Genomic DNA, 24,299 nt, shown 5'->3' with positions numbered 1-24,299 from the left:
TAACTTAATTCCATAACTAATTAAGTAACGTTAAATAACATGCATAGTGAATAATTATGGATGGACAGCTCGTAATCGAGTACACTTGTAGGTAGGAACTAATTAAGATATATAAGCTAGTACCTTAAATAGGAAGTTAATTAAAAGAATCGAATCTTTTGGTTTTAAAAAGCTACTAATTCATATATATAAGTAGCTATGGAGAGTTTAATATTAATCAAATCTTAAAAATGTTTTATGCATTTATTTAATTAAATATATTTTTTTGGAAAGTTTATTATTTACAGAATAAAAATGTTATAACATGTTTACACTGTCGATGATGCAAATATAAATTAAATGTTAATTCTATGTTTTTATGGAGATATAATTATTTATCTATAAATTTTATACAAATTTAAAAAAAAAATTGTATAATTTTTTTTTTTTTTTTGAGAAAGATGGTTTCATAGGCAGTTTAAAATTTTAGTTAAGAATTTTATCTTTTGTTTTCACAAATATCATCAACCTATTTAAAAGATAAAAAGATTCCGGCGTAGTACTAATTAAATCAAACTAAATACGTCATACCCACAACTAATCTAATTAAAATGTTTAGATATTATTATTATCCGAATATTATTACTATGTTGTAGATTTTGTTTTGAATATCGAAAAGGAAAAGTATAGGTAATTAACAACATTTTTTAATAATATGTGAATAATATGAATTAATAGAGTTAAAAGAGTAAATTAATCTTAAATTTAATTAATAACATTAAATTAGGATGTAATATATTTTTATTTGATTGGTAATTGTTTATATTGTTCAAGATGATCATTGTTTATCTATCACTCCCCCGAAAAGGAAAAATGAGCTAAATGACACCTCATAATAAGGTTAATTACTATATAGACAGAGAGAGGGAGGGAAAGAGAGTGATTGAAGAAAAGATATATATTCTCCAATCTCCATCCATCTGTGAATTAAACAATAACTACAATCTGATTTTCTTATATCAATCATCAAAAAATTAAAGAAATGCAAAGAAAGTAATCATGTCGGTTCTTCAAGGGTTAGTTGGAAAATATGATTTTGAAAAGTTTCAATTGAGTGAGCACAATTATTTCGTATTGTTATTTTTGCTATTATTCTATCTTTTTAGGCATAATTCAGAATATTAACTTTTTTTTAGATAAAAGAGTATACTATTAAAAATAATGAAATGACTACTTATATTACTATACAACCTGTTTTAGAGCTGGAAAGTAAGGAAAGCGGCACCCCTTTTATTTGTTGAAACACTAATGGAATTATTATATCAAATTGAATTAATTAGTTGTTTGGAGAAGCCAACTATATAGCAATAATGGGAGTAATTTTTTGTGTAATGTATATGAGAAGATTATTTAATATATAGTTCGAATTTTAATTTATTAGTGTTTTTCATTATTGTTGTGTACACTCTTTTTTGGTATTTAAAATAGAATTCAAAAAGAGATAGAGTATAAAAAGTCTCATGTTTTAGATTTATAGTGAATTTACGTTCCCATGACAATGAGAATATGAAAAGTTGTCTATATCTCACAGAAAATATAATTATTAGAAAAAAAATCCCTAATCACAAATTCACAATAATGATGAGAGTATATATATAAAAGATTTTATTAAAATAACAAAATAACAAGTTTGATATAGATTTTTTAAAAGTGAAAAATTGAAGTCATTGATTGAGTACTTCATGTGGTCATAGTTTATACCTTTATGTTACGTACTTCTCATCCATCATCGGTAGTCGGGATTTTTTTATTCTAAATTAAAAAAAATATTTTTAAAAAAAATCAGACTTTAATTTTGGAATACATTTTTTTTATATTTAAATTGAGTTTATTGCACTCCTAGCAAACCTTACTAATTTTGTAAGATTTGTCATATTTTGATGATGATAAATTTTTTTATCATGGTATATACTTTTTTTAGAAACGATTAAAGAGTATATATTTTTTCTAAATTAAAAGCATAAAAGCAATTGAAGAGTATAAGAATTTGAAGTTTGTCGGAATTACGATGAAATTTATAATTTTTATACAGTTCGCCGGGATATGACAAACTTGCTAAAAAAAATTAAATTCAAAAAATTAAAGTTTGAATAATTTTTAAATTTTTTTTTTATTTTTTCAATAGAAAAATTCCTTCATAGTCGTTACAAAATGTTCAATATTGTATGGAGTCCTCTTTAACAATAAATACATATGGTTAAAAATATTAAATGTGTGGAACCCACCTACCGGTTTACTTGTATTAGTTGCGATTTTCTTCAGACTTCAGAGATGATAGTGAAAGATAACATTAAGCTAACGATCAACTTGAATTTATGTTAATTAATTATGAATAAAAAATTGATAATTAATCATATTGGTGGGAGATTATTGGAGAGTTAGTAGCTAGCTTTTAGATTTGATGAGAATAGGTAGCTAGAAATGTAAAAGTTAGGATAATAAAAAAATTCTTCTCTTCTATTCCACAAACCATTTTTACTATCCAAATCAAATCAAAGACTATCTCTTCTTCAGTTGATGAAGGAATCAGATTTTTTCATATAATGAATCTGTATACAATATCTATTAGAAGCATTCACATGCTAGGTGTGTATTAAAAATTTTAACTATTAAATTAATTATTAATATATAATATATTAAAATATAAAATATACATTAAAAATAAATTAAATAACAGTACAACATATATATTTATACAAAAATAATAACGACTAATTTTTAGTATGCTCATAATATTTTTAAATATTGATATATGAATAATGTTTAACCAATAAATCCAATATATTATAGTAAATTTATTATTTTAGGAATTTGCAATATAATTTAATTTAATTATCCTCACACGCATCCATTAATTTGGAAATACAATAAATATAAGATTGATTTATGCTGCTCTACACAAAAAGTTTCCACAGGATAGTTCAAAGCAATTAACCAAATCTTTTTCAATAAAAAAAAGTAAAAATTCGTATAAACTGTTTTAATAAAATTATTGTTAAGTACAAGCAGAATCTGAATTGATTAAAAAATAGGAGTGCATATATAAATTTGAGATTGGCAAGCAATATTTTTGAGCTTATATTATGTTCTGCAAATTTTCTTTATTCTTGATCAGAAGATACCATCTTTTAACGGCAATGTTTTTATAATCACTGCGTACGTGAAATTGACGAAAACAGACTATTGGATACAAACAGAAAATCATTAAGGTTCATCACCAAATACAGTTACATTCATCAGAGTGTGGGGTCTAAGCTATAAATATATTATTATTTCAAAACACACAGACATACTCAACCACCCATCTACACTCAGTTTCTATTCTATGTTAAGATCCATTTTTAATGATATTCTTCGCTAGAAAGAACCATATATTGTACCATTATAATACATAGTAGCAATATTGTTGCTAGCTAGGTGCATATAGCAATTTTAATATTTTGGAAGGTTTAGCAAGCAACCATAGATGATGATGATAATAATATATCATGGTTTTAATTTTTAAGCTTATGCTGTTTTTTTTTTTTTTAAACATCCATAATTACAACAATTATAATCATGACTTTAACCGCAATTTAAAGACTTTTATATATATATATATATATATATGGAACGTGCGGATAATAATTAGGATTTAGTTATTATGTGTTGTGATAAAATTATGAAAGAATAGGAAAAGAAAATATGAAGAATTTTATTGTATGTTGATTGAATGAATTGAATTGTAAATTATGAAAGTAAAACTATATATATATTGGCTTATGAAAGATGAAAGTAAAAAAAAAAAAGATAAAATAAAATAAGAAGATAATATAAAGATAAGATAATAAAGATTAAAATTGTAACTGAATTTATGTATTCTGTTAGGTTGAATTTGTGGGTCACGAGACTTCTTTATTGTTGTCATGGATTAAGGTGGAATAGTAGTTTAATACGCCATCGCAAGCTGGTGGATGTAAGATGTCAATAATCCACAACTTGCATAAGTTCCGATGAAATTGTTGAGGAAGACACGTTTGACGTGGTGACGCAAAGGAAGATGCGTACGGCGGAGCTAGAGCTGCCGACGGCAAAAAAAAAAGGAGATGCTGTGTTTGAGGGAGAGAGAGCAAGCAGTGATCTTCAAAAAAAAAAAAAAGGAACCTAGAGTGCGATAAGATTGATCTTTAGAATGCGCGAATGGCGTAATAAGAATGGTCTTTAGAGGGCACATAGAGCGCAATAAAAGAGGACGCGTAGAACGCAATAAGAGAGGGCGCGTAGAGCGCGATAAAAAAAGAGCGCGTGGAGCGCAATAAGAGTGCAGATGGAACTTCTAAAACAGAATGTAAATTGAACCGTTGAAACAGAATGCAGACGAAACTGTCGGAAGAAAGGAGGCGCAGATGGAATTGCTGGTAAAGAACCGGGGTAACCAAAGCTGAGGTAGGATTCACTAATAAGGATTGGTTGGATCTTCAATTAAATTGGAAGATTGATTATTCATTGTGGGAGGAAATCGAAAAAGAAGCAAGGTGATTTCTCACCGAAAAGATGATAACTTATATATCCTCCTCTTGAGCTCTGCTGACATCCATGAATAAACCAACCAATTTAGATCCTAAAACCCCTTCAACCTCCCCTCCCACTATGAATAATCAACATCCCTACTCTGTCCTAAGTCAAGGAGAAAGGGCACACGAGCAACTTCATTAGGAACCTCTTTTGGACTTTTCGTCAACCTAACACTCTTCTTTCATGGCACTTCCTTCCAATAAAAAAACTCGTCCTTCAAACCAACTTGAGCTTTTGTCAAGTCCAACTACTCATTATCTTTGTTCTTTCAATACTTTTTCTATTGTTAACAATTTTTTAAATCGAGATTCATTTCTGAACACTTGGATCATTGATTTTGGTGCCACATATCACATTACATCAAAATTGTCTTGGTTTATTTCTTACACACAAATTTCTCTTATTATTGTTCATTTACCAAATGGTTCTCAAATTACTATTTCTTATAAAAATATTGTTCACTTTTCACCATCCTTGGTTCTTCATGATGTTCTTTATTTACCTCATTTCAACTTTAATATTATCTCCGTCTCAAAAATTACTTCAGCATTCATATGTGAACTCACTTTTTCATCTTCTTCTTGCACTCTACATAGCAACAATTTGGGGACGATTAATTTGGACAGAATGAGAGAGGATTATATGTCTTTGAACCCAATTTCGGTAAAAATCCATCCACTACACATTCCATAAATTTCATCCAATCCCCACCCATTACACCTTCAAATATATGGCATTTTCGTTTAGGACACCTTTTTGGACAAAGACTTAATCATTTATATAAATATTTTTCTTTTATCTCTATGCATCATGACGAGGCTTGTGACATTTGTCATCTTTCTAAACAAAAGAAACTTTCATTTTCTCAAAGTTTTAACAAAGTCAATGCAAGTTTTGATTTTTTACATTTTGATATTTGGGGCCGTTTCGACAAAATTCTATTCATAATCATAAATATTTTTTTACTATTGTTGATGATTTTAGCCGCTTTACATGGCTTATTTTGTTAAAATCAAAAGGAGAAGTGCAAAATCATGTAAAGAATTTTATTACTTTAGTTGAAACACAATTCAACTCTAAAGTCAAAACTGTCCATTCTAATAATGGATCAAAATTTATTTTACATGATTTTTATATTTCAAAGGGCATTATTCATCAACATAGTTGTGTTAAAACCCCTCAACAAAATGGACGAGTAGAACGCAAGCATCAACATATTTTAAATATAGCTCGTGCTCTTATGTTTCAATCTAATTTATCATTATCCTTTTGGTCTTATACTGTTAACATGTTATTTATTTGCTTAATAGAGTTCCATCATCTGCAATTATTTTTAAAGCACCATTTGAGATTTTATTTAATCATCCACCAAATTATCATGACTTTAAAGTTTTTGGATGTTTATGTTTTATTTCTACCCTAATGACAAATAGATCAAAATTTGATCCAAAAGCTAAAAAGGGTGTTTTCATTGGTTTTCAAGATGGTTTTAAAGGATATATCATCTATCTTTTGGATGACAAAAAGATTGAAATTTCTTGAAATTTTATATTTTATGAATTAGTCTTTTCTTTGGTCCACACAAATGGCCCAATTTTTCCTTCTAACCCAACAGCAAATTCTGAACCAAACAATTTTTCAGTCAATACACATAACCCAAAAACACCAACCCTTCCAGTTGAACCCTCACCCATACCCATTGAACCAACTCCATCTAATTCTTTATTTCTCCAACAACCTATCCTTTTTTCACACTGTCGTTTCCTAACCAAGTTGAACCCGTGACCACCGAATCTCTTTCAACACACACACCCTTCTCTCCTTCCGCACTAGACACCAGTCCACCATCACCTCCTCATCCGCCGTCACCTTCTTCACCACCTGAGCAACCCCATCCTCGTCATTCTGACCGGCTTCACCGACCTCCAACATATCTCGCTGATTACTTGTGCAAATTCTCTCTCACCTCTACAAATCAATCTCCCTCAAAGTGCAAGTATCCTTTATCTTCACTCATGTCTTTTTCTTCTCTTTCATCTTCACATAAAAAGTTTCTTTTATCTCTACATTCTAACGTTGAGTCAAAGTCTTTTAAGGATGTCAATCAACACTCTAATTGGCGTAGTGCTATGAAAGATGAGCTGGATGCTTTTGAGCTAAACAAAACTTGGCGTCTTGTTGATTGCCATGCAAGCGCTAAGCTGGTTGGCTGTAAATGGGTCTATCGCATCAAACGCAAGCCTGATGGTTCAGTTGATTGATATAAAGCACGCCTTGTGGCTAAAGAATTCACTCAGACTGAATGTGTTGATTTCTTGAAAACTTTCTCCCCTGTTGTCAAGCCTGCCACCATTAGATTAGTTTTGGCATTGCTTCTATGAAGTATTGGTCCATACATCAGTTGGATGTCAATAATACTTTTTTACATGGGGATCTTTCTGAGGATGTTTATATGACTCTGCCACCCGGATTTACATCTCCTCGACCGAATCAATACTGCAAGCTACTAAAGTCATTGTATGGTTTACGACAATCTAGTCGTATGTGGTATGACAAACTTTCTCATCTTTTGCTATCTCATGGATATCAGCAGACCTTATCTAATTATAGTCTATTAGTTAAATTCACTGGTGCTCAAATTTCGATCCTTCTAGTCTATGTTGACGACATTGTTCTCATTGGTAATTCCATTTCTGAACTTGGTGTCATTAAGTCTACTTTGCACCAACAATTTCGAATTAAAGACTTGGGCCCACAAAAAATATTTTTTTGGGTATTGATGTTGCTCAATCAGCGAAGGGAATTTTCTTATCTCAAAGAAAATATTGTCTTGATCTTTTGGAGGATTCTGGTTTATTAGGTGCTAAACCTGCCTCTGTTCCAATGGATAGTACCACAAGACTATATCAAGACAAAAGTCCCCTGCTATCTGAGTATCTGACCCTTTTGTATATCGCCGTTTGGTTGGGCATCTTATCTATCTCACCACTACTCGACCGGACATCATGTATGCCACTCAACAATTACGTCAATTTATGGTATCTCCTACTGAATCTCATCTTCAAGCTGCCAAGCATGTGTTACAATATCTGAAAACTAGCCCCAGCAAAGGACTTTTTCTTCCAAGAAAATCAGAAATTCAGCTTCTCGATTTCAGTGACTCTGATTGGGCCGGATGTCCTGATACTCGGCAATCTTTAATAGGTTATTGTTTCTTCTTAGGCAGTTCTTTAGTCTCTTGAAAGACCAAGAAACAAACCACCGTTGCCCGCTCATCCACTGAAGTAGAATATCATGCACTTGCTAACACAACTTGTGAACTTCAATGGATACTAAATGTGTTACGATTTTTATGCATCTCTCCTATCCGCCCACTAGTTTTATATTGTGATAATTAGAGTGCTCTTCATATTGCTGCTAACCCGATTTTTCATGAACGAACCAAACATTTAGAGGTTGATTGTCACTTGGTTCGACAAAAAGCTCAAGCTGGAGTGATGAAACTTCTCCCCGCTAGCTGACATCTTCACTAAGCCTTTGTCTTTTCAACCCTTCCATCTTAATCTGAATAAGCTTGGTGTTCTTGACACCTTTCATCCTCTAGCTTGCGGGGGCGTATTAAACCACTCTTCCACTTTAGCCCATGACAACAATAAAGAAGTCTCACGGCCCACAAATTCAGCCCAACAAAATACACAAATTCAGTTATTATTTTAGTCTTTATTATTATCTTATCTTTATTTATCCTTATCTTATCTTTATTTGCTTTTATCTCTTATAGGCTAATGCTCTCTATATATATTTAGTTTTACCTTAATAGTTTACAATTTCAATCAATCAACAGTTAATAAAATTTTTTCATCTTTTTTTTTTCCTTATTCTTTCATAATTTTATTATCTTTACGTATTCTTTATGTACTCTTTCCGTTTTATGATTGCGCCGACATCGGCATCCTTCTCTCCAACGTCACCGGCAAGATCCTTGCGAAGGTTATCGAGTACTGCAAGAAGTACGTCGAGGCTGCAAACGCCGAAGAGAGTGTATAAATTAGGACCAGCTATGATAAATTGTATTATACTATTGTTTCAGTGATTAGTCTGTGTTAGTGCTTAAATTCTTGTTTTTAATGCGTCAAGTTAGTGTTCACTGGCTCTCTCCAACCGTCAAACCTGACCTATGGATTTTATTGTGAAAAATAACATTCATTTATTAGCTTTTAAAGTACTAGAATCAACTTAATATTATTATTATAAAAAAACGCGTAGAGCGCGATAAGATTGATCTTTAAAAGGCACGTATGGCGCAATAAAAGTGGTATTCAGAGGGCGCGTAAAGCGCAATAAAAGAGGACACGTTGAGCACAATAAAAGAAGGCGTGTGGAACGCAATAAGAGTGCAGATGGAACTGTTGGAAGAAGGCACAGACAGGCCATAGTGACTATTCCATGAATAATTGTTGTTTCCTGTTAGAACACAGGTACACGTTGAATTTTTACTTTGATGGATGTAATAGAGATTAGTTGGATTCTGAGCTAAATTAGAAAATTGATTATTCATTGTGGGAGGAGGTTGAAAAAGAAGCATGGTTCTCACGGAAAGATGAAACTATGAAAGAATAAGAAAAGAAAATATGAAAAATATTATACTTTGTATTTTTTGATTGATTGAATTGTTATGATAAAATTGTGAAAGAATAGAAAAAGAAAAGATGAAGAAATTTTATTGATTTTTGATTGATTGAATTGATTGAACTGTGAAGGTAAAATTAAATATATATAGTGCATTGCCTAAAAAAAAAATAAAGATAAGATAAGAAGATAACATAAAGATAAGATAAGATAATAAAGACTAAAATTAGAACCGAATTTATGTATTTTTTTGGGTTTGACTTTTTTATTATTGTCATGTGCTAAGGTGAAAGAATAGTTTAATATGTTGGTCTTAAGATATGTTAAGTTTAAAATTGTAATGCATTTATGATATATTAATACACTATGCGTTAATGTATTTATTGATTTATTTTTTATTTATTAAATATGTGTAAAAATTATAAAAATAAAATTAATTAGTTAAAATGAAAAATAAACTTATATCTAAATTAAAAGATTTTGAGTTTAAATTTTGAAAATAATACAAAATTATTTTTTATACCATTTTTTTCATATTTTATTATATATAATATATGTTAGAATATATTAAAATTAATTAGTATTTATTAAAATTATTTAAAATTATTTAACATATTTGAATATTTATTATAGGATATTATGTATTTATTATTTCGATTCTCTTAGTACTTATAAATATTCTTCTATATTATATCATTCTACACAATTTAAATACACACAAATATTTTTTTACTATTTTTTCTTATTTTTCTAACATATTAAAATATGTTAGAATTAATTAGTATTTATTATAATTATTTAATATATCTATTAAATATTTATTATAAGATATTATATTTTTATTATTTTATTTTTTTAGCACTTATAAATACACTTTTATATTGTATCACATAAATCATTTTTCAATTACTTTTTTATTCTTTCTAACCTGGTATAAATGTATTATTAATAAGTTTAAGATATGCCTTTGACATATATTAGCTAAATTGGAGCTAGGGAAGTTCGCATACATCTGATTCAATGTTCAATATATAAATGTCACAGCAGTGCATGCACCGAACTACCGAAGTTTGTGGAATTGTAGCAGCTTGTTACTGCCGTGGGTTTTTTCTTTTTGGGTCTGGGTCGGTGGTCCATTTATGTGGATATAAAATTAATATGAATTACTTCTTTTTTTTTTGGGCCAGCGAATATGAATTACTTCCAACACTTTCTTAAACAATGCTGTATAACTATAACCCATGCGAAAGCCCAATGGGCCTCTACACTTAAGTAAACACCTCATAAGTTTGTAGACCCGACAAAAACTTGATCAAACCAACTTGGGTTGGTTGAGTAGTCAGTTCACTCATTCGCTTAAACAAGTGACAAACCTTTAAATGGAGTTCACCTTAATTCTTGTTGCAACTTTTTTAAAAGAAATATTTGATAAATTTTTTAATTTCGGATGTTAGAAAATAATAATTTTTTAATTTATTTATAAAAATATATAATTAATTATAATCAAATATTCACATTAGTTATTTTATATTATATAACTTATATAAATAATCTCATTTATTATTATAAATACTAAATGAAATAAGTCATTAAATAAAATAAAATATATTATTTCTTTGGGTCTCCAGAATTTAATCAAAACTAATAGCCAGGTATAAATAGAGGTTCAAATTTTTTATCTTTAGTGTACTAAAATTACTTTGCAACCTTATCCTATTAAAAAAATTACTATTCAGCCTAAAATACATATTAAATAGATTTTAATTGAGCGAGAGTAAGAACTATAAGAATTAAACTCTTTCCGTCGTGGTAAAAAACTTTTATATTTCCGTTCTCATATAATTCTTTTAATGATTTAACCTAAATAATATTGTGGATGAAAAATTCAAGAATGTTAACATTAGATACTCCTAAATACGTACATTTGAGAAAAAATTATCAATATACTACTGATTAATAAACTTATTACAAAAATATTATTTTTAAATTATATATTCACGTGTTACTTTTTCAATTGTTAATTGTAAAATTTTTAAATAAAATCAGTTATCAAATCAATAAAATTATAGAGAGATCTTAAAGTTTAATTCGAATATATATATATATATATATATATATATATTAAAGTTAGAAATGAGAGTCGAACTCATGATCTTCAGATGAGTATAAGAAGATTATGTCATTTAAATTATAGCATATTGGCTATTAAAATAATAATAATAATAATAATAATAATAATAATAATAATAATAATAATAATAATAATAATAATAATAATAATAATCCTCTATTGTGGTGCAGAAGGGCAAAGTCCAAAAAGTAAGGGGCATGGCAACTTTGGCGCACTTTAGAATGAGATTATTTTCCGCGAGAGCACGCAAGAAATCACTCTTTCCCCTTCTCTGTTCCTCACTTCCACACATGGGTGCTTCTGGAAACAACCTTCTCCAAGTTCTCTTCAGGAACTTCGATGTTCTTGCTCTGTATCTCTCTGCTTCTCTTCCTCTTAATTATTTCTTAACCAATACTCTTATTTTTATTTTAATTATTATGTTTGGCATTTTTGTGCAGCCCCTTCGTCACCCTTGTTTACCCCTTGTAAGTTTTCTCCTTTTCTTCTTTCACCAATCTATATTATTATTTATCATCTTATTTTTGCTGTTTTTGCCTTAGACATGCTTCCATTAGGGCCATAGAGACAAGGTCTCATACTCATTATCAACAATGGCTTACCTACTGGGTTCTTTACTCTTTGATGACCCTCTTTGAGATCACATTTGCCAAAGTTCTTCAAGTGTAAGCTCCCTCCTTAATTAATTAATCAACTAATTCATTATTGCCACATTCTTGCCATATAATCTTCTCATACCGTGTAAGAAACATAGAATATTAAAAGTTTGATGTGTTAGTCAATTGTTGGTCATCTAGAATTTCTTATTTATAAAACCATATGGTAATGTCAGGCTTCCCATTTGGCCGTATGCCAAGTTGATATTCAGTTGCTGGCTGGTTCTGCCTCAGTTCAACGGCGCAGCAACTGTTTATGGAAATTACATAAGGCCCTTCTACATGAACCCGCAAATCCGAGTCCCTCAAGCTTCTCAAATGTGGTGTTTCCCGCGCAAGAACAACATATTCAACCAACCAGATGATGTTCTAACCGCTGCTGAGAGATACATGAATCAGCATGGTACAGAAGCATTTGAAAGACTTATAACCAAGGTAAAATGTTATTTGTACACCAAAATCAGCCATTAAAATTAGCCACCAATGTATTTGTGTATAAATACATGTGTGGTTTAATTTATTTTCAACGAATATTTATATTCCAGTATATATTTTATACTGTGTACACCGTAGTATAACCCTTCATATTATTTTGAGAGTAATAGAAATTAGAAAGTAAGAGAATGAAACTAAGTCTAACAACTTATAACTAGCAGTTGGCAAAAGGAATATTGTGAATTAGAAACAACAAAATCTTAACCATTGTAACTCTTATGCATCCTGTATGCTTGTATACTTGTAAGTGAAATTATCACCATCACATTTTCTACAATGACTTTTGCCACTGCTATGTTTATCCAAACAAAGCTGAGAATCCATGAGTTTTCCAAATATAATTTAACCTTGGAACAACATTTTAGTCATAAATATATTAACATTATTTGCCTTGTTTGTTATGCAGAATGAGAGAGTAGCCAGAGCAAAGAGGAATCGAAACCATGTGATCTATGATGATGACTACATGTATTGATTAAACTCTGTTAATGTTTCACTCTCCTATTGTTAATATTATTTCTACGTACCAACTATTGTACTAGATTATATATAATAACCCTTGTCATGGGTCTCAAGTTTTTTCGTGCAATTACTTGGCCTAAAAAGTATTGCAAAGGGATGGAGAAAAGGTAACGAAAAATTATTTATCAATTCAAGTTTTCTATTACATAAAAGTTGACACGACTAAATAATAATTTTGAACAAAATTAATGAGATTTATCTTTTTTTTTTTAAATAAGTATTTCCAAATATATACAGTGTGCTAAAATATATTCGCCCAATAAATTCTCAAGAATTAGATACATAATAAATCGAATTAGACTAATTTAATTTGCTATGTATATCTTATACACTTAAATAGAATTAGATTGATTAGATTTACGAAGAGATTTAATCTAGATCTCAAAAATGATGCAATATTTTTGTGCATTAGTAAAGCAAATCAAATTGGTCTAATTCGATTTATTTGGATGCATGTTAAATTGAATTTGTTTGATTCAATTTATATAGATATATTTAAGATAAACATTTAATTAGTTTGACATCTGCGTAAAATTGATCTCCAATCAATTTATTAGTATAAATTACCATAAAAACATCAATAAGTTCTTTTTATTCTTTTACTTAAATGTGGTATCTAAAATGAAAAAATTGGTAAAATAAAAAAAAAAAATATTAGACGTCCAAGCATTTTTAATCAAGGTTTTAACCAAGTCTCTGTGATTCTTCTCTTTTGTATATATGCGGGCACTTCATTGTCATCTTCTTCTTCTTTTGCGCACTTCTTTTTTCAATATCGTTGTCGTCGTCACTGTCACCGTCGCCGCCACTATCGTTGTCATCGCCACCGCTATCTTGTTGTTGTTGTTGAATTTTTTCTTCTCATCCCTTTTTATTATCATTATCATTGTCTTTGCCGTCTTCATCTTCTTCTTTTGTTATAAACGTTAAGAAAACTAGAGTATAGGAATTTTGATGTGTAACACACCAATTTTAGTATACAACACAAAATTTTTGAAGGATCACGTGCTCAATATATTGACACACAACCAATAAAAATATGCACAACATATAAATTTTTATATGTAGCACACAAATTTTTAGAGGACTATATATTTAGAACATTGACTCACTCAACAAATAAAATACATTCACACCATCGTTCATCATGGTCCTCCCCGCTGCAGTTCAGCCCGACACTCCTCCACCTCCGTCGGTCAGTCAGATGTGCCTCCCCCTCTTGTGCTTAGCCCAACGCGCCTCCCCTACTCAGTACTCACTTCCTCGTTTCTTTACTTCCCTCGCAGTCCCTATGTTAATGTTCAATTGCTCATTATTCGATAGTCAATAAAAATATAATAACAAAGAAGACAGAAACCCCGCCCATTATTCACTTTGCCGCTTAACATTGACGCACTCGCATCCACACACTCTCACTTGGATCTGTCTTCTCTCATCTCACCCAAAAATGACGATCTTCTCGAACCACATGCACCTTTCGTCAGCGCTCCTCCATCGGCTCAAGAGGCACGTGACCGCCGGAATGCACTGATCTTTCACCACCATGGAAGGGAACTGCCTAGGATCATCCTCATCGGTGGCCGTCACCGGTAATTATCGAATCGTTGAAAGAGCAGCAGGAGTGTTAGTCGTTGCGTCGTTTTTACCACGGTCTTTCACAGAAGCTACTTCAATAGCCAATTTAGGATAGTCATTTTAGTAGGTATGCGGATGGTTATTTTATTGGATTGAGTTTAGTTATATATAATTAAAATATGTTGGATATTCAAATTCACTAAATATGCAGATGATTATGTTTATCTTTAAGTGGATGGTTATTTTCACTAGGGATAAGCGACGTCGGTAATGGTGTGTGTCAAGTTAAGCAGTGATGGCGAGGAAGAGTCCGATGGCGCCGTTCGTTGCCGATCTGGAGGAGAGCGACGCCGATGAGGATCCTTGTTGACGAATCAGTAACGGTCAGAAAAATTTCGGCGGCGATAATGGAGTTGGTTGGCAACCAAGCGATGACGACGACGGTAGAGTATTTGGGGGAGCAGCTTGTTTTAATAAATTAAGATATAATAGATGATTAAAATTTTTTAATTACTGAATGAAATTTTTTGATTAGGTAATTTGAATAAAGTATTTTTTTAAAAAACTTTATTAAGCTAGATTTTTAATTTATTATTCACATTGTTTAAATTTTTTGTTGTCTACCTAACATAATCCTTTTATTCGGATATATCCCTAAGAAGGGAGCAGCGTAGTACCGAGAAGCAGCGGATTCCAATCCTTGGTCCGTCCGTTGGGAGAGGGAGTAGCGAGGAGGCATGTCGTTTCAAATCCCGAAATTGGACTCATTTGTCGCCTAAACCTTCTAACTTCTAACAAAACGACAAACCCACCGATCCCCTATTCCCTTCACGCAGATTTCAGTTGCTGACGTGGCACCCCCTCCACAAAATACAGTTAGCTTCCCCCTCTCTCTCTCCTTTCTCTCTCCCAAAAAAAAGAAAGACAGAGACAAAAAGAGAGAGAGAGAAATTCTCGCGTGTTCTTACCATCTTCCCAGCTCTGCGAATTCTGACTCCAGACAGGAACGAAAAATTCAAAGGAAAGAGAGGGGGGAAGTTAAAAAATATCTACCTTGCATTGTCGTCGAACGACGCCGTTTCGGAATCGCAGCTTCAGGTTCGGCGAGCTCTCTCTCCGCCCCCGTCGTAATCCTCGAGAAATGGCTCGGTCTTCGAGGAACCCCGGGGATTCCTTGCAATGCTGCTGGCTTTGATTCCCGTTACGTCGTCGTTTTGTTCTGCATTTCGGGCATTGCACCCGTTTCGCCAGACGGGAAAGAAAAGGAAAATTTGAGGGGCGAAATTCCCAAGATTTCATTGGGATTCGAGGTTTTTCGAAAAATACGCGTTTCTAGGGTTTCTTTGAGCTGGTCTGAAGCTGACTGCGATTCTGCCGAGGCGTTTATCTCTGTTGGTCCTTCTTTTTCTTTTTTCACGACTCCGGAGGTGGTTTTGAGCTGCCAGGTTCATTTTTCAGCTATGGGGCAGGCAAATGCAGCTCTTTGTTTTGTTTGCTTGAGGGTTTGGAAGTGCTGAGTTGAATTGAATTGGAGTTTTTCATGGGGATAGGCTCGAGGTTGGTTTACGGTGTTGTTTGTTTTGATTTGAGGTGTTGTTCAAATGGGTATTGGATTCATTCCTTGGAAGCACATGTTATTGCAACTTGAATGGCTGATCCTCAGAAAGCTGGTCCTGTTGAGAGGGATATAGAGCAGGTTTGGAATCACTTGCTCTTCATATTTTGGGCTTCGGTTTTTCCGGGAGCTATAATGAATGTAGTTGCCGTTAGATTCTAGTATCACATTTTATTGAAATACATGATTTATTAGTGTGCCATTGTTATTTTGTTGCTTAAATAACTTGTAACTGATCTTCTTTGCTGACTGAGGAGATAATGAAGCTTGAAGCTGTGGTCTTCCCTCATGCTTCACGGTTTTGCAGTAGCAGAATCATCTTTTTATTTTTAATGCAGGCAGCTAACTCTTTATGTTCCTTTTTTAGGCACTTACATCGCTTAAAAAAGGATCATATCTGCTAAAGTATGGGCGAAGAGGGAAGCCGAAGTTCTGCCCATTTAGGCTTTCCAATGTAAGTTGCTCCGCTATCACTTGTCTTGAAAGTTTACTGATACCCTGTAAAAATTATGTGAAGAAATCAACTTCCTTTTTCTATTAGAATTCATTTATTGGGAAGTGTAAATAGAGCAACAATTAGTTTCTTCATTGGCCTGTTCGCTTATTGTGTCCCCAGTTCGAGTAGGGTGTGAGTCTTTGATCTGATTCTCAATCTCTTCTTGAAGAACTGTGCAGTTAGACCTGAGAATAATTGACCAATGGTTGCCTTGGAAAAGTTTTCTCTACTCTTAGCAAATTATGATAACCAAAATAAGTATGCTATGGGTTGACTAAGTTTCTTCCATAGGGATTGATATGAGACAGGCTCAAATTCCTAAATGTGTTGAGTATAGGGCTCCATAATAGTATGATGACAACAATGACATGATAAAAAGGTAAAAATTAACCAAAACTTAAAATGTGTAGTCCTGTTGTAAATAACAGTTTAGGCAGATTGCTCATTTTTTAACTCCACTAGCACAAACGTTCTAGGATGCCAAACGGCCAATGTATAGTGTTTAAAACAATGCTTCTTCTTTTTTTGTATTTTAAATATCTAACATAAGGTGTGTTTAAAACAATGCTTGGAAGGAAAAAAAGTTCAAGCTTTGTTGTTAGATTCACTATGTCTGCAATTTATGATATAAAGCTTTATACTCTTGAATATTAAATTTAAACTTCTACATTTTTGCTAAGGTTACATACGATGAGTTTACTCACTTGTTTCTAAGTTGAGTCCAATCCATTTGCTAGTCAAACTCAAATATCAATTCTAGATATCTGAAGCGTGATGTTTTTCAGATAGAATTATAAAGAACAAGAAAAATCAGTACAAATTGTTCTATTCTTTTCAATGCTTGTGGTTTTGGGTTCAGGATGAGTCTCTACTCTTGTGGTACTCTGGAAAGGAAGAGAAACAACTTAAACTCAGTACTGTTTCAAAGATCATTCCAGGACAACGAACTGTAAGTTTATAAAAAGATGCAACTATTTCCTTGAGTTATTACTTGATGCCTTCATTGCAAGTTTAATATGGCCATGATATGCCTGTGATTCAGTCCAACATTTTGTTGCTCAGGGAAATTGCAATTCCTTCTTTGTACGCATAATTGGAAAAAACAAATATTTATAACTCATACTCTGACTTATGTTATTTCTTTCATGGTTTTATTACTCAATACTCACAACCTTGATTTGTAAAACCTACAGGCTACATTTCAGCGGTATCCTCGGCCTGAAAAAGAATATCAGTCATTTTCCCTTATATACAATGATAGATCCTTGGATTTGGTGCGTGCTCTTTTTTGTGTAGTTTTTATGCTAGCAGAGCTACTAGTTCTATCTATAAGCTTTTCTCTTTATCTTGCTCTTCTCTTACTGAAGTGGTTGTGAAAAGCTAGTCTGATAGTTTATGTAGTATGTTGATTAAACTAAGGATTAAGTACATTGTAAATTTTATGATGTGAATCCACTTTTGATCTATGGGCAGATATGTAAGGACAAAGAGGAGGCTGAGATATGGTTTGTCGGTCTTAAGGCATTAGTTACTCGAGGTAATACCAACAGTCAAACGTGGAAATTCGAACCATGTGAAAGTCCATATCCTGGAAGTCCCCGTGCTGGCACACGCAAATCTGCTCCATCAAGTTCACCATTTGTCAGTGGCAGTGGCTTCAATCTTCAGTTGTTTCATAAGTTCAGATAAACTATTAGACATTTACACTTTTTCTATTTTTAAAACACAGGACCCCAGATATACCAACGGAGTTGCTTCAGACAATTCTAATCAAAATAGATGGGTAAAGGCTTTCTCGGAAATAATTTCTTATACTGGAGCTAACAAGAGTTCAATTCAAGTCGAGTCGATTCCGAATTCCACTTTATCTCCTGGGTCTGTGGATGAATCAAGTAATCGAAACTCTGCATCTGAGGCAGTTCGAGTTAGTTTATCCAGTGTTGTTAGTTCATCTAGCCATGGTTCTTGTCATGAGGATTTTGAGGCCTTAGGTGATGTTTTTATTTGGGGAGAAGGTATTGGTGATGGAATTGTTGGTGGTGGTGTGCGTAGAGTTGGAACCATATCCAATTCTGAGATGGATGCATTCCTCCCTAAGGCTTTGGAATCAAAAGTAGTTCTAGATGTTCATAGTATCAGTTGTGGCCACAAACATGCTGTTCTAGTTACCAAGCAAGGAGAAATATTTAGTTGGGGAGAGGAATCAGGAGGTAGACTTGGACATGGTGTAGAAGTGGATGTTCTTCACCCTAAGCCCATTGAAACTCTTAGCGGCATTAATATAGAATTAGTAGCATGTGGAGAATATCATAGTTGTGCTGTTACGTATTCTGGGGATCTTTATACTTGGGGCGATGGTACTCACAACTCTGGCTTGCTTGGGCATGAAAACAATGTCAGTCACTGGATTCCTAAGAAAGTAGGTGGTAGCTTGGAGGGTTTACATGTATCATATGTGTCCTGTGGCCCATGGCACACAGCTATTGTTACATCAGCTGGACAGTTGTTTACATTTGGGGATGGAACTTTTGGTGCCTTAGGCCATGGAGATCTCAATAGCACAAATATTCCTAGAGAAGTGGAAGCTTTGAAGGGGTTGAGAACAACCAGGGTTTCCTGTGGTGTTTGGCACACTGCTGCAATTGTTGAGGTGACACACAAATCTAAGGAATCTCCTACACACTCTACTATTGGAACACTTTTCACCTGGGGTGATGGAGATAAATTGCAACTTGGACATGTTGGTAGTGAACCTACACTAGTTCCTGAGCGTGTGATTGCATTGGATAATGAAAACATTTGTCGAGTGGCTTGTGGCCACAGTCTTACAATTGCATTGACAACCTCAGGACATGTATATACAATGGGTAGTACAGCTTATGGACAACTTGGCTGTCCTGCTGCTGATGGAAAAGTCCCCACACGTGTTAAAGATCAACTTGCTGACTGTTTTGTGGAAGATATTGCCTGTGGTTCTTATCATGTTGCAGTCCTAACTTCAAAAGCAGAGGTTTATACTTGGGGAAAAGGTTTGAATGGGCAATTAGGTCATGGAGACAATGATCACCGGAATAAACCCACTCTTGTTCAGTTTTTGAAAGACAAGCAAGTGAAAACTGTCGTTTGTGGTTCAAACTTCACTGCTGTTGTGTGTATTCATAAATGGGTATCAAGCACTGACCATTCTCTATGTTCTGGTTGTCGTAATCCATTTGGATTCAGAAGAAAACGTCATAATTGTTACAACTGTGGGCTTGTTTTTTGCAAAGGATGCACAAACAAGAAATCTATAAAAGCTTCCCTTGCTCCAGACTCCAACAAGCCATATCGGGTTTGTGATGATTGTTACTCTAAACTTAAGAAAGCTTCAGAAACAGTTTCCTTGGTGCAAACTCCTAGCTTGAGAAGTGTAAGTTTGCATGACAACAGTAAGGTCACTAAATTACAGGAAAAGCTATTAAGGCTTTCATCCTTTGGTTCTTTTACTCAATCAGAAAGCAGTCCATCAAAGCCTCCAGAATCACATGATACCCATGTTTTTCCATCTTTGAATGGAAAATTGCATGTGGGGATTTATGGTCCTATAAAATCATCAAATACTCCTTCTCTGGTATCTAAGAAACATCTTTCAGTTTCTGAGCCTGCTGCAAGAATCTCTTGCCAATCAACATCACCACCTTCTTCAAAGTGTAGCCCACGACAATCTTGTGAAGATAACCATGATGATCCAAAGCTCAAAAATGACATTCTAACTCAAGAAGTCATTGCTTTAAGGGCACAGGTAAGCTTTATCAAAAGTATCCAATTCATGTTAATCCTTGTATCAAACTTTCTGCATAATCCTGATGAAGTTTTGATTGTAGATATGTTCCATTTTCATGGTCTATGTTGTCTTTTAATGCTAATATGCTATTCCCAACCTGAAACAATTTGGAGGGGCTCTCGGTGCCATATGTATCTTTACATGAATAATATTGGTCTGTTTTGGAATGGTCATTGCAAATAAGGGACCCACCTTAATATCGAAAGAAACACAAGGTCAACAAAGAATGATTATAGTATGGCATAATTTCTTGTGTAATAAGTTTTGCATAGGTAGTAGCATTTGGATAAGTTGTTTGGATTTTCATATAATAATTGAATTTCACTTATAATTTCTCCTATACACAGATATACCCTCACTTATCTAATAATTGAATAAAAAAAAGTATTGTAGCTTTGAGCTTTGAATTTTGATTTTGATGTTTGCTTTTCGAAATCTAAATGTTTGAAATGATTTAAGTATATTCATCTGGATCCAATCAAATATACTGGCTAGGTTGAAGAGCTTACTCTTAAGTCGAAAAGTCTAGAGGCTGAACTCGAGCGAACATCACAGCGATTGAAGGAAGTGACAGCAGTAGCTGCAGATGAAGCTGAAAAGTGTAAATCTGCAAAAGAGGTTATAAAATCATTGACTGCTCAGGTTGTCTTCTGTTAATAGTTTTTCCCTAATTTTTATGTTCTATTGTAGCAAACATGGTGGTTGATATCTTATGATTTGTTCATGCTGGTGAGGATCTAAAACTAAACTTCTTTGGGACACCATGTTTAAGATGAGAATAAATAGAGATATTTTGGGGATAAGGTGAAGTAAGGAACGTTAGGGGAGGCTATCATAGCAAATTTTAAATTTTGTTTAAAATGGTTGGGGATTGGTTGTATCTGGTATCTGCTTATGTAAACTATGATACTTTAAGCCGTGGAGTGAAAGATTAATAATGAATCTTTGGGAGGAACAGAATATAACATGGTCCATCTACACAATTCATATCTTATTTTGAGTGAAGTCTTGGTTCTTGATAAATTCATTTACAACTGGCTGAGATTATATAACTGAATTTTATAGTGTGTAAAAACTTTCATGCACAGCACCACCCCTTATGTTAACTATTCTCTTGATTGGATAAAACGAAAATGGTTAGGGAAGCAATAAAACAGCAAAAACAAAAATTTCTAATTTTTCTCTCTTTCAAGTTAATAAGAATTTAATTATTAAATGCATGGTTATATTCCTTTTCACTTGTGATGATCAACAGAAGCAGGACTTGGTGATCACTATGAAGCTTAAAATGTATTGTGCTTTAGTCCTTGGTTAATTATTTCTGAAGCTGTGGATGTTAAATTGTGTTACAGTTGAAGGAAATGGTGCAAGGACCTCCAGAAGGACATAAAGCAAATGCTGACACGATAGCAACTTCCTATGCTGAAACCACTAATAACATTCGAGATCTATCTTTGGTTGAGAACCATACAACAAACACTATAAAGGAATCCAACAGCAATACAGCAAATAGAACATTATCTAATGGTGCCAAAGCACAAAGTGGAAAGGCAGAGCGGGTGGTGCAGGATGAACCAGGTGTGTACATAACTTTGTCTCCGCTGCCAGGTGGAGGTAATGAACTAAAGCGTGTTCGCTTCAGGTATTCATCTTTTCCATTCTCAAATCTCTTAAATGTATGAAGCTTTATTATATGCTTTCATTGCAATAACTTTGGGTCCAAAATTTCCTGTTGAATGTCATGTTTATCCATCGCTGCTGCTTGTTTACACGTCCCTCTTATTATAGAGTTTCCTCTTTAGAACTTTAAATTTTATTGTCATACCTTTCAACTCAAAAGCTCTGTGATTGATAGTGATCATAAATCCATTTGCATCTAGAACTTGTACTGTACTCAATGGGAACAGCATGATATACTGCTGAAGCAGGTTGAAGAAAACTATCAGTAAATTGTTCTGTTCAATTTTTCAGATGTGGCAATCAAGTTGTCTACACTGTCTATATCCTTGTACATGCCCAATATAGCCACAATCATGTGTTTTACTATGATATAGTTCAGTCTCTTGAGCGTTTTGATGCATTTCTGAGCTTTTTGTTTGACAATACTAACATTCCGTTTTATCTATCACCATCTGTTTTCTGGTACATCCTTCAGTCAATGTATTTGGATACAGAGTATGCTGCTTTGTAAAATGTTCCAAGATAAATCTTATGTTTCCTTTCACGGGGTCTTATATTCTAGATGAACTTAAATTAAGGAGGTAGTTTCTGATAAGTATTGAGCGTCATGTTAGAATATATGTTAAATGCTGAAGAATATTTCCATTTTATCCATCTTTGGTGGTAATCAATTTCCAGTATACTAAACTCAAAATTTGTTTCACAGTCGGAGGCATTTCACAGAAGAAGAAGCTGAGAAGTGGTGGGCTGAAAATGGAGTCAAAATACTGGAGCGGCATAACATAGTTTCTTCATAGAATGCAAGAGAAACTGTTCCCTTGAAGTACTGTGACCTCCTGGAAATAGTACATTCTTTTCCTTTCTCCCTCCTCCAAAATTAACAACGATCTTTTGTCCAAAATTGACGGCTAGTCTATGAAATTAGGGGAAGATAAATCACAAAGGAAGAACATTAACTGTGCCCAACTGAGAAACCTGAGAAGAAAAAGATAAGAGGGGAAAGTCTCTCTCTCTCTCTACATATTGATCAGTGGTGCATTTCTTCTTTTCCCATTGTTTTTCTGTCTTTTTTGGGGGGTTGTCAACAATGAAAAGTGTACTTGCAGCTTTGTTCTGTTCTTTTTTCACCTATTGTATAGCTATTTCTCTTAGGAAACTAGTAACTTCTCACTGGTCATTTGGTCAATGTGTGTGTGTTCATTCCATTCCTAGCATTGCTGAAGCCATGGCAGTCCACTCAATCCTATAAACCCTAAACGCATAAAAGCCGTGACAAAAAAAGAAACGCAAAATTCTATTAAGGACCCCAAGATGCATATTTTTTTTTTCAGGTAATGCTAAGTAATTAAATTTTTTTAGCTAATATTAGTCGACTCTTTTTTCAGTGAGACAATGCTTTCTTGTTGTTTGTTAGTCAATTCTTTTAAAATTAATTTGTTTATCTTAAATTCTAAAATTCAAATTATAAATATTTAAATCTAAATTATAAATTTAAATTTGACTAATTAAAAAATAGTTTTTTTTAAATATTTTTTAAAATTAAAAGAGGGCCTAGCCCAAAGAAAAACAAACCTGATATAAGTACGCGAAGCGAATCATAGTCCATACATCATGCATGACGCATCTTACCCAAAAGAAAAATGGTTGTAGCCCAATCATCGTGGAAATAAAACGTTAGTAACCACTAACCACTGACGTGTCTCAAGAAAAAAACCACTCACTGAAAATCAAAACTCAAACACAGCAGTAATGTGGCAAAATACCAACCAATTTATTTTTTTATGAAATTAACTTTGATATAATTATGCATGACGGGTATATAATACAATAGGATTTTTTAACGGTCATTTATATATATATTGAATTGTGATAAAATAAAACGTGTAAAAAGTTATATCACTCGTAACTTATTATAGAATATATATATTTATAATCCATCCACGGAATCACAATAACACATTAATGTGATGTTGGTTTTAGAGAGTTTTTGCAAAGCATCTGGGATGAAGATTAATGTGGAGAAGTCTAAAGCGCTTTGCTCCAAGAATGTCTCTGCAACAAGGAAAGAGGTTTTCACTGGGGTA

General features: G+C 33.0%; 2 protein-coding genes across 4 annotated transcripts; both read left to right on the top strand.

The window, feature by feature from the left end:
* The first annotated feature begins 11,550 nt into the window (after positions 1 to 11,550).
* On the top strand, positions 11,551 to 13,093 carry LOC107634784 (HVA22-like protein c). Its single transcript, XM_016338206.3, has 5 exons — positions 11,551 to 11,705; positions 11,794 to 11,820; positions 11,896 to 12,018; positions 12,186 to 12,444; positions 12,911 to 13,093. The coding sequence occupies exons 1-5, from the start codon at positions 11,551 to 11,553 to the stop codon at positions 12,977 to 12,979; spliced, it is 633 nt and encodes a 210-aa protein (XP_016193692.2). The 3' UTR covers positions 12,980 to 13,093.
* A 2,188-nt stretch (positions 13,094 to 15,281) lies between these two features.
* On the top strand, positions 15,282 to 23,419 carry LOC107631886 (Regulator of chromosome condensation (RCC1) family with FYVE zinc finger domain-containing protein). Of its 3 annotated transcripts, none has more exons than XM_016335465.3 (9): positions 15,282 to 16,297; positions 16,584 to 16,670; positions 17,572 to 17,661; positions 17,906 to 17,986; positions 18,186 to 18,353; positions 18,442 to 20,493; positions 21,031 to 21,177; positions 21,888 to 22,177; positions 22,922 to 23,419. In XM_016335465.3, the coding sequence occupies exons 1-9, from the start codon at positions 16,250 to 16,252 to the stop codon at positions 23,010 to 23,012; spliced, it is 3,054 nt and encodes a 1,017-aa protein (XP_016190951.1). In that variant the 5' UTR covers positions 15,282 to 16,249; the 3' UTR covers positions 23,013 to 23,419. The 3 variants fall into 3 exon arrangements, with proteins under 3 accessions (XP_016190951.1, XP_016190952.1, XP_016190953.1); XM_016335466.3 differs by having other exon boundaries at positions 15,362 to 16,297; positions 21,031 to 21,153; XM_016335467.3 differs by lacking the exon at positions 17,906 to 17,986 and having other exon boundaries at positions 15,507 to 16,297.
* Positions 23,420 to 24,299: the final 880 nt, after the last annotated feature.

The sequence above is a fragment of the Arachis ipaensis genome, chromosome B3 (genome assembly GCF_059453495.1).
Source record: "Arachis ipaensis isolate K30076 ecotype BB chromosome B3, ASM5945349v1, whole genome shotgun sequence".
NCBI classification, from domain to species: domain Eukaryota; kingdom Viridiplantae; phylum Streptophyta; class Magnoliopsida; order Fabales; family Fabaceae; genus Arachis; species Arachis ipaensis.
Note: the sequence above shows the minus strand (reverse complement) of the source record. Positions and strands in the feature narration are given on the sequence as shown.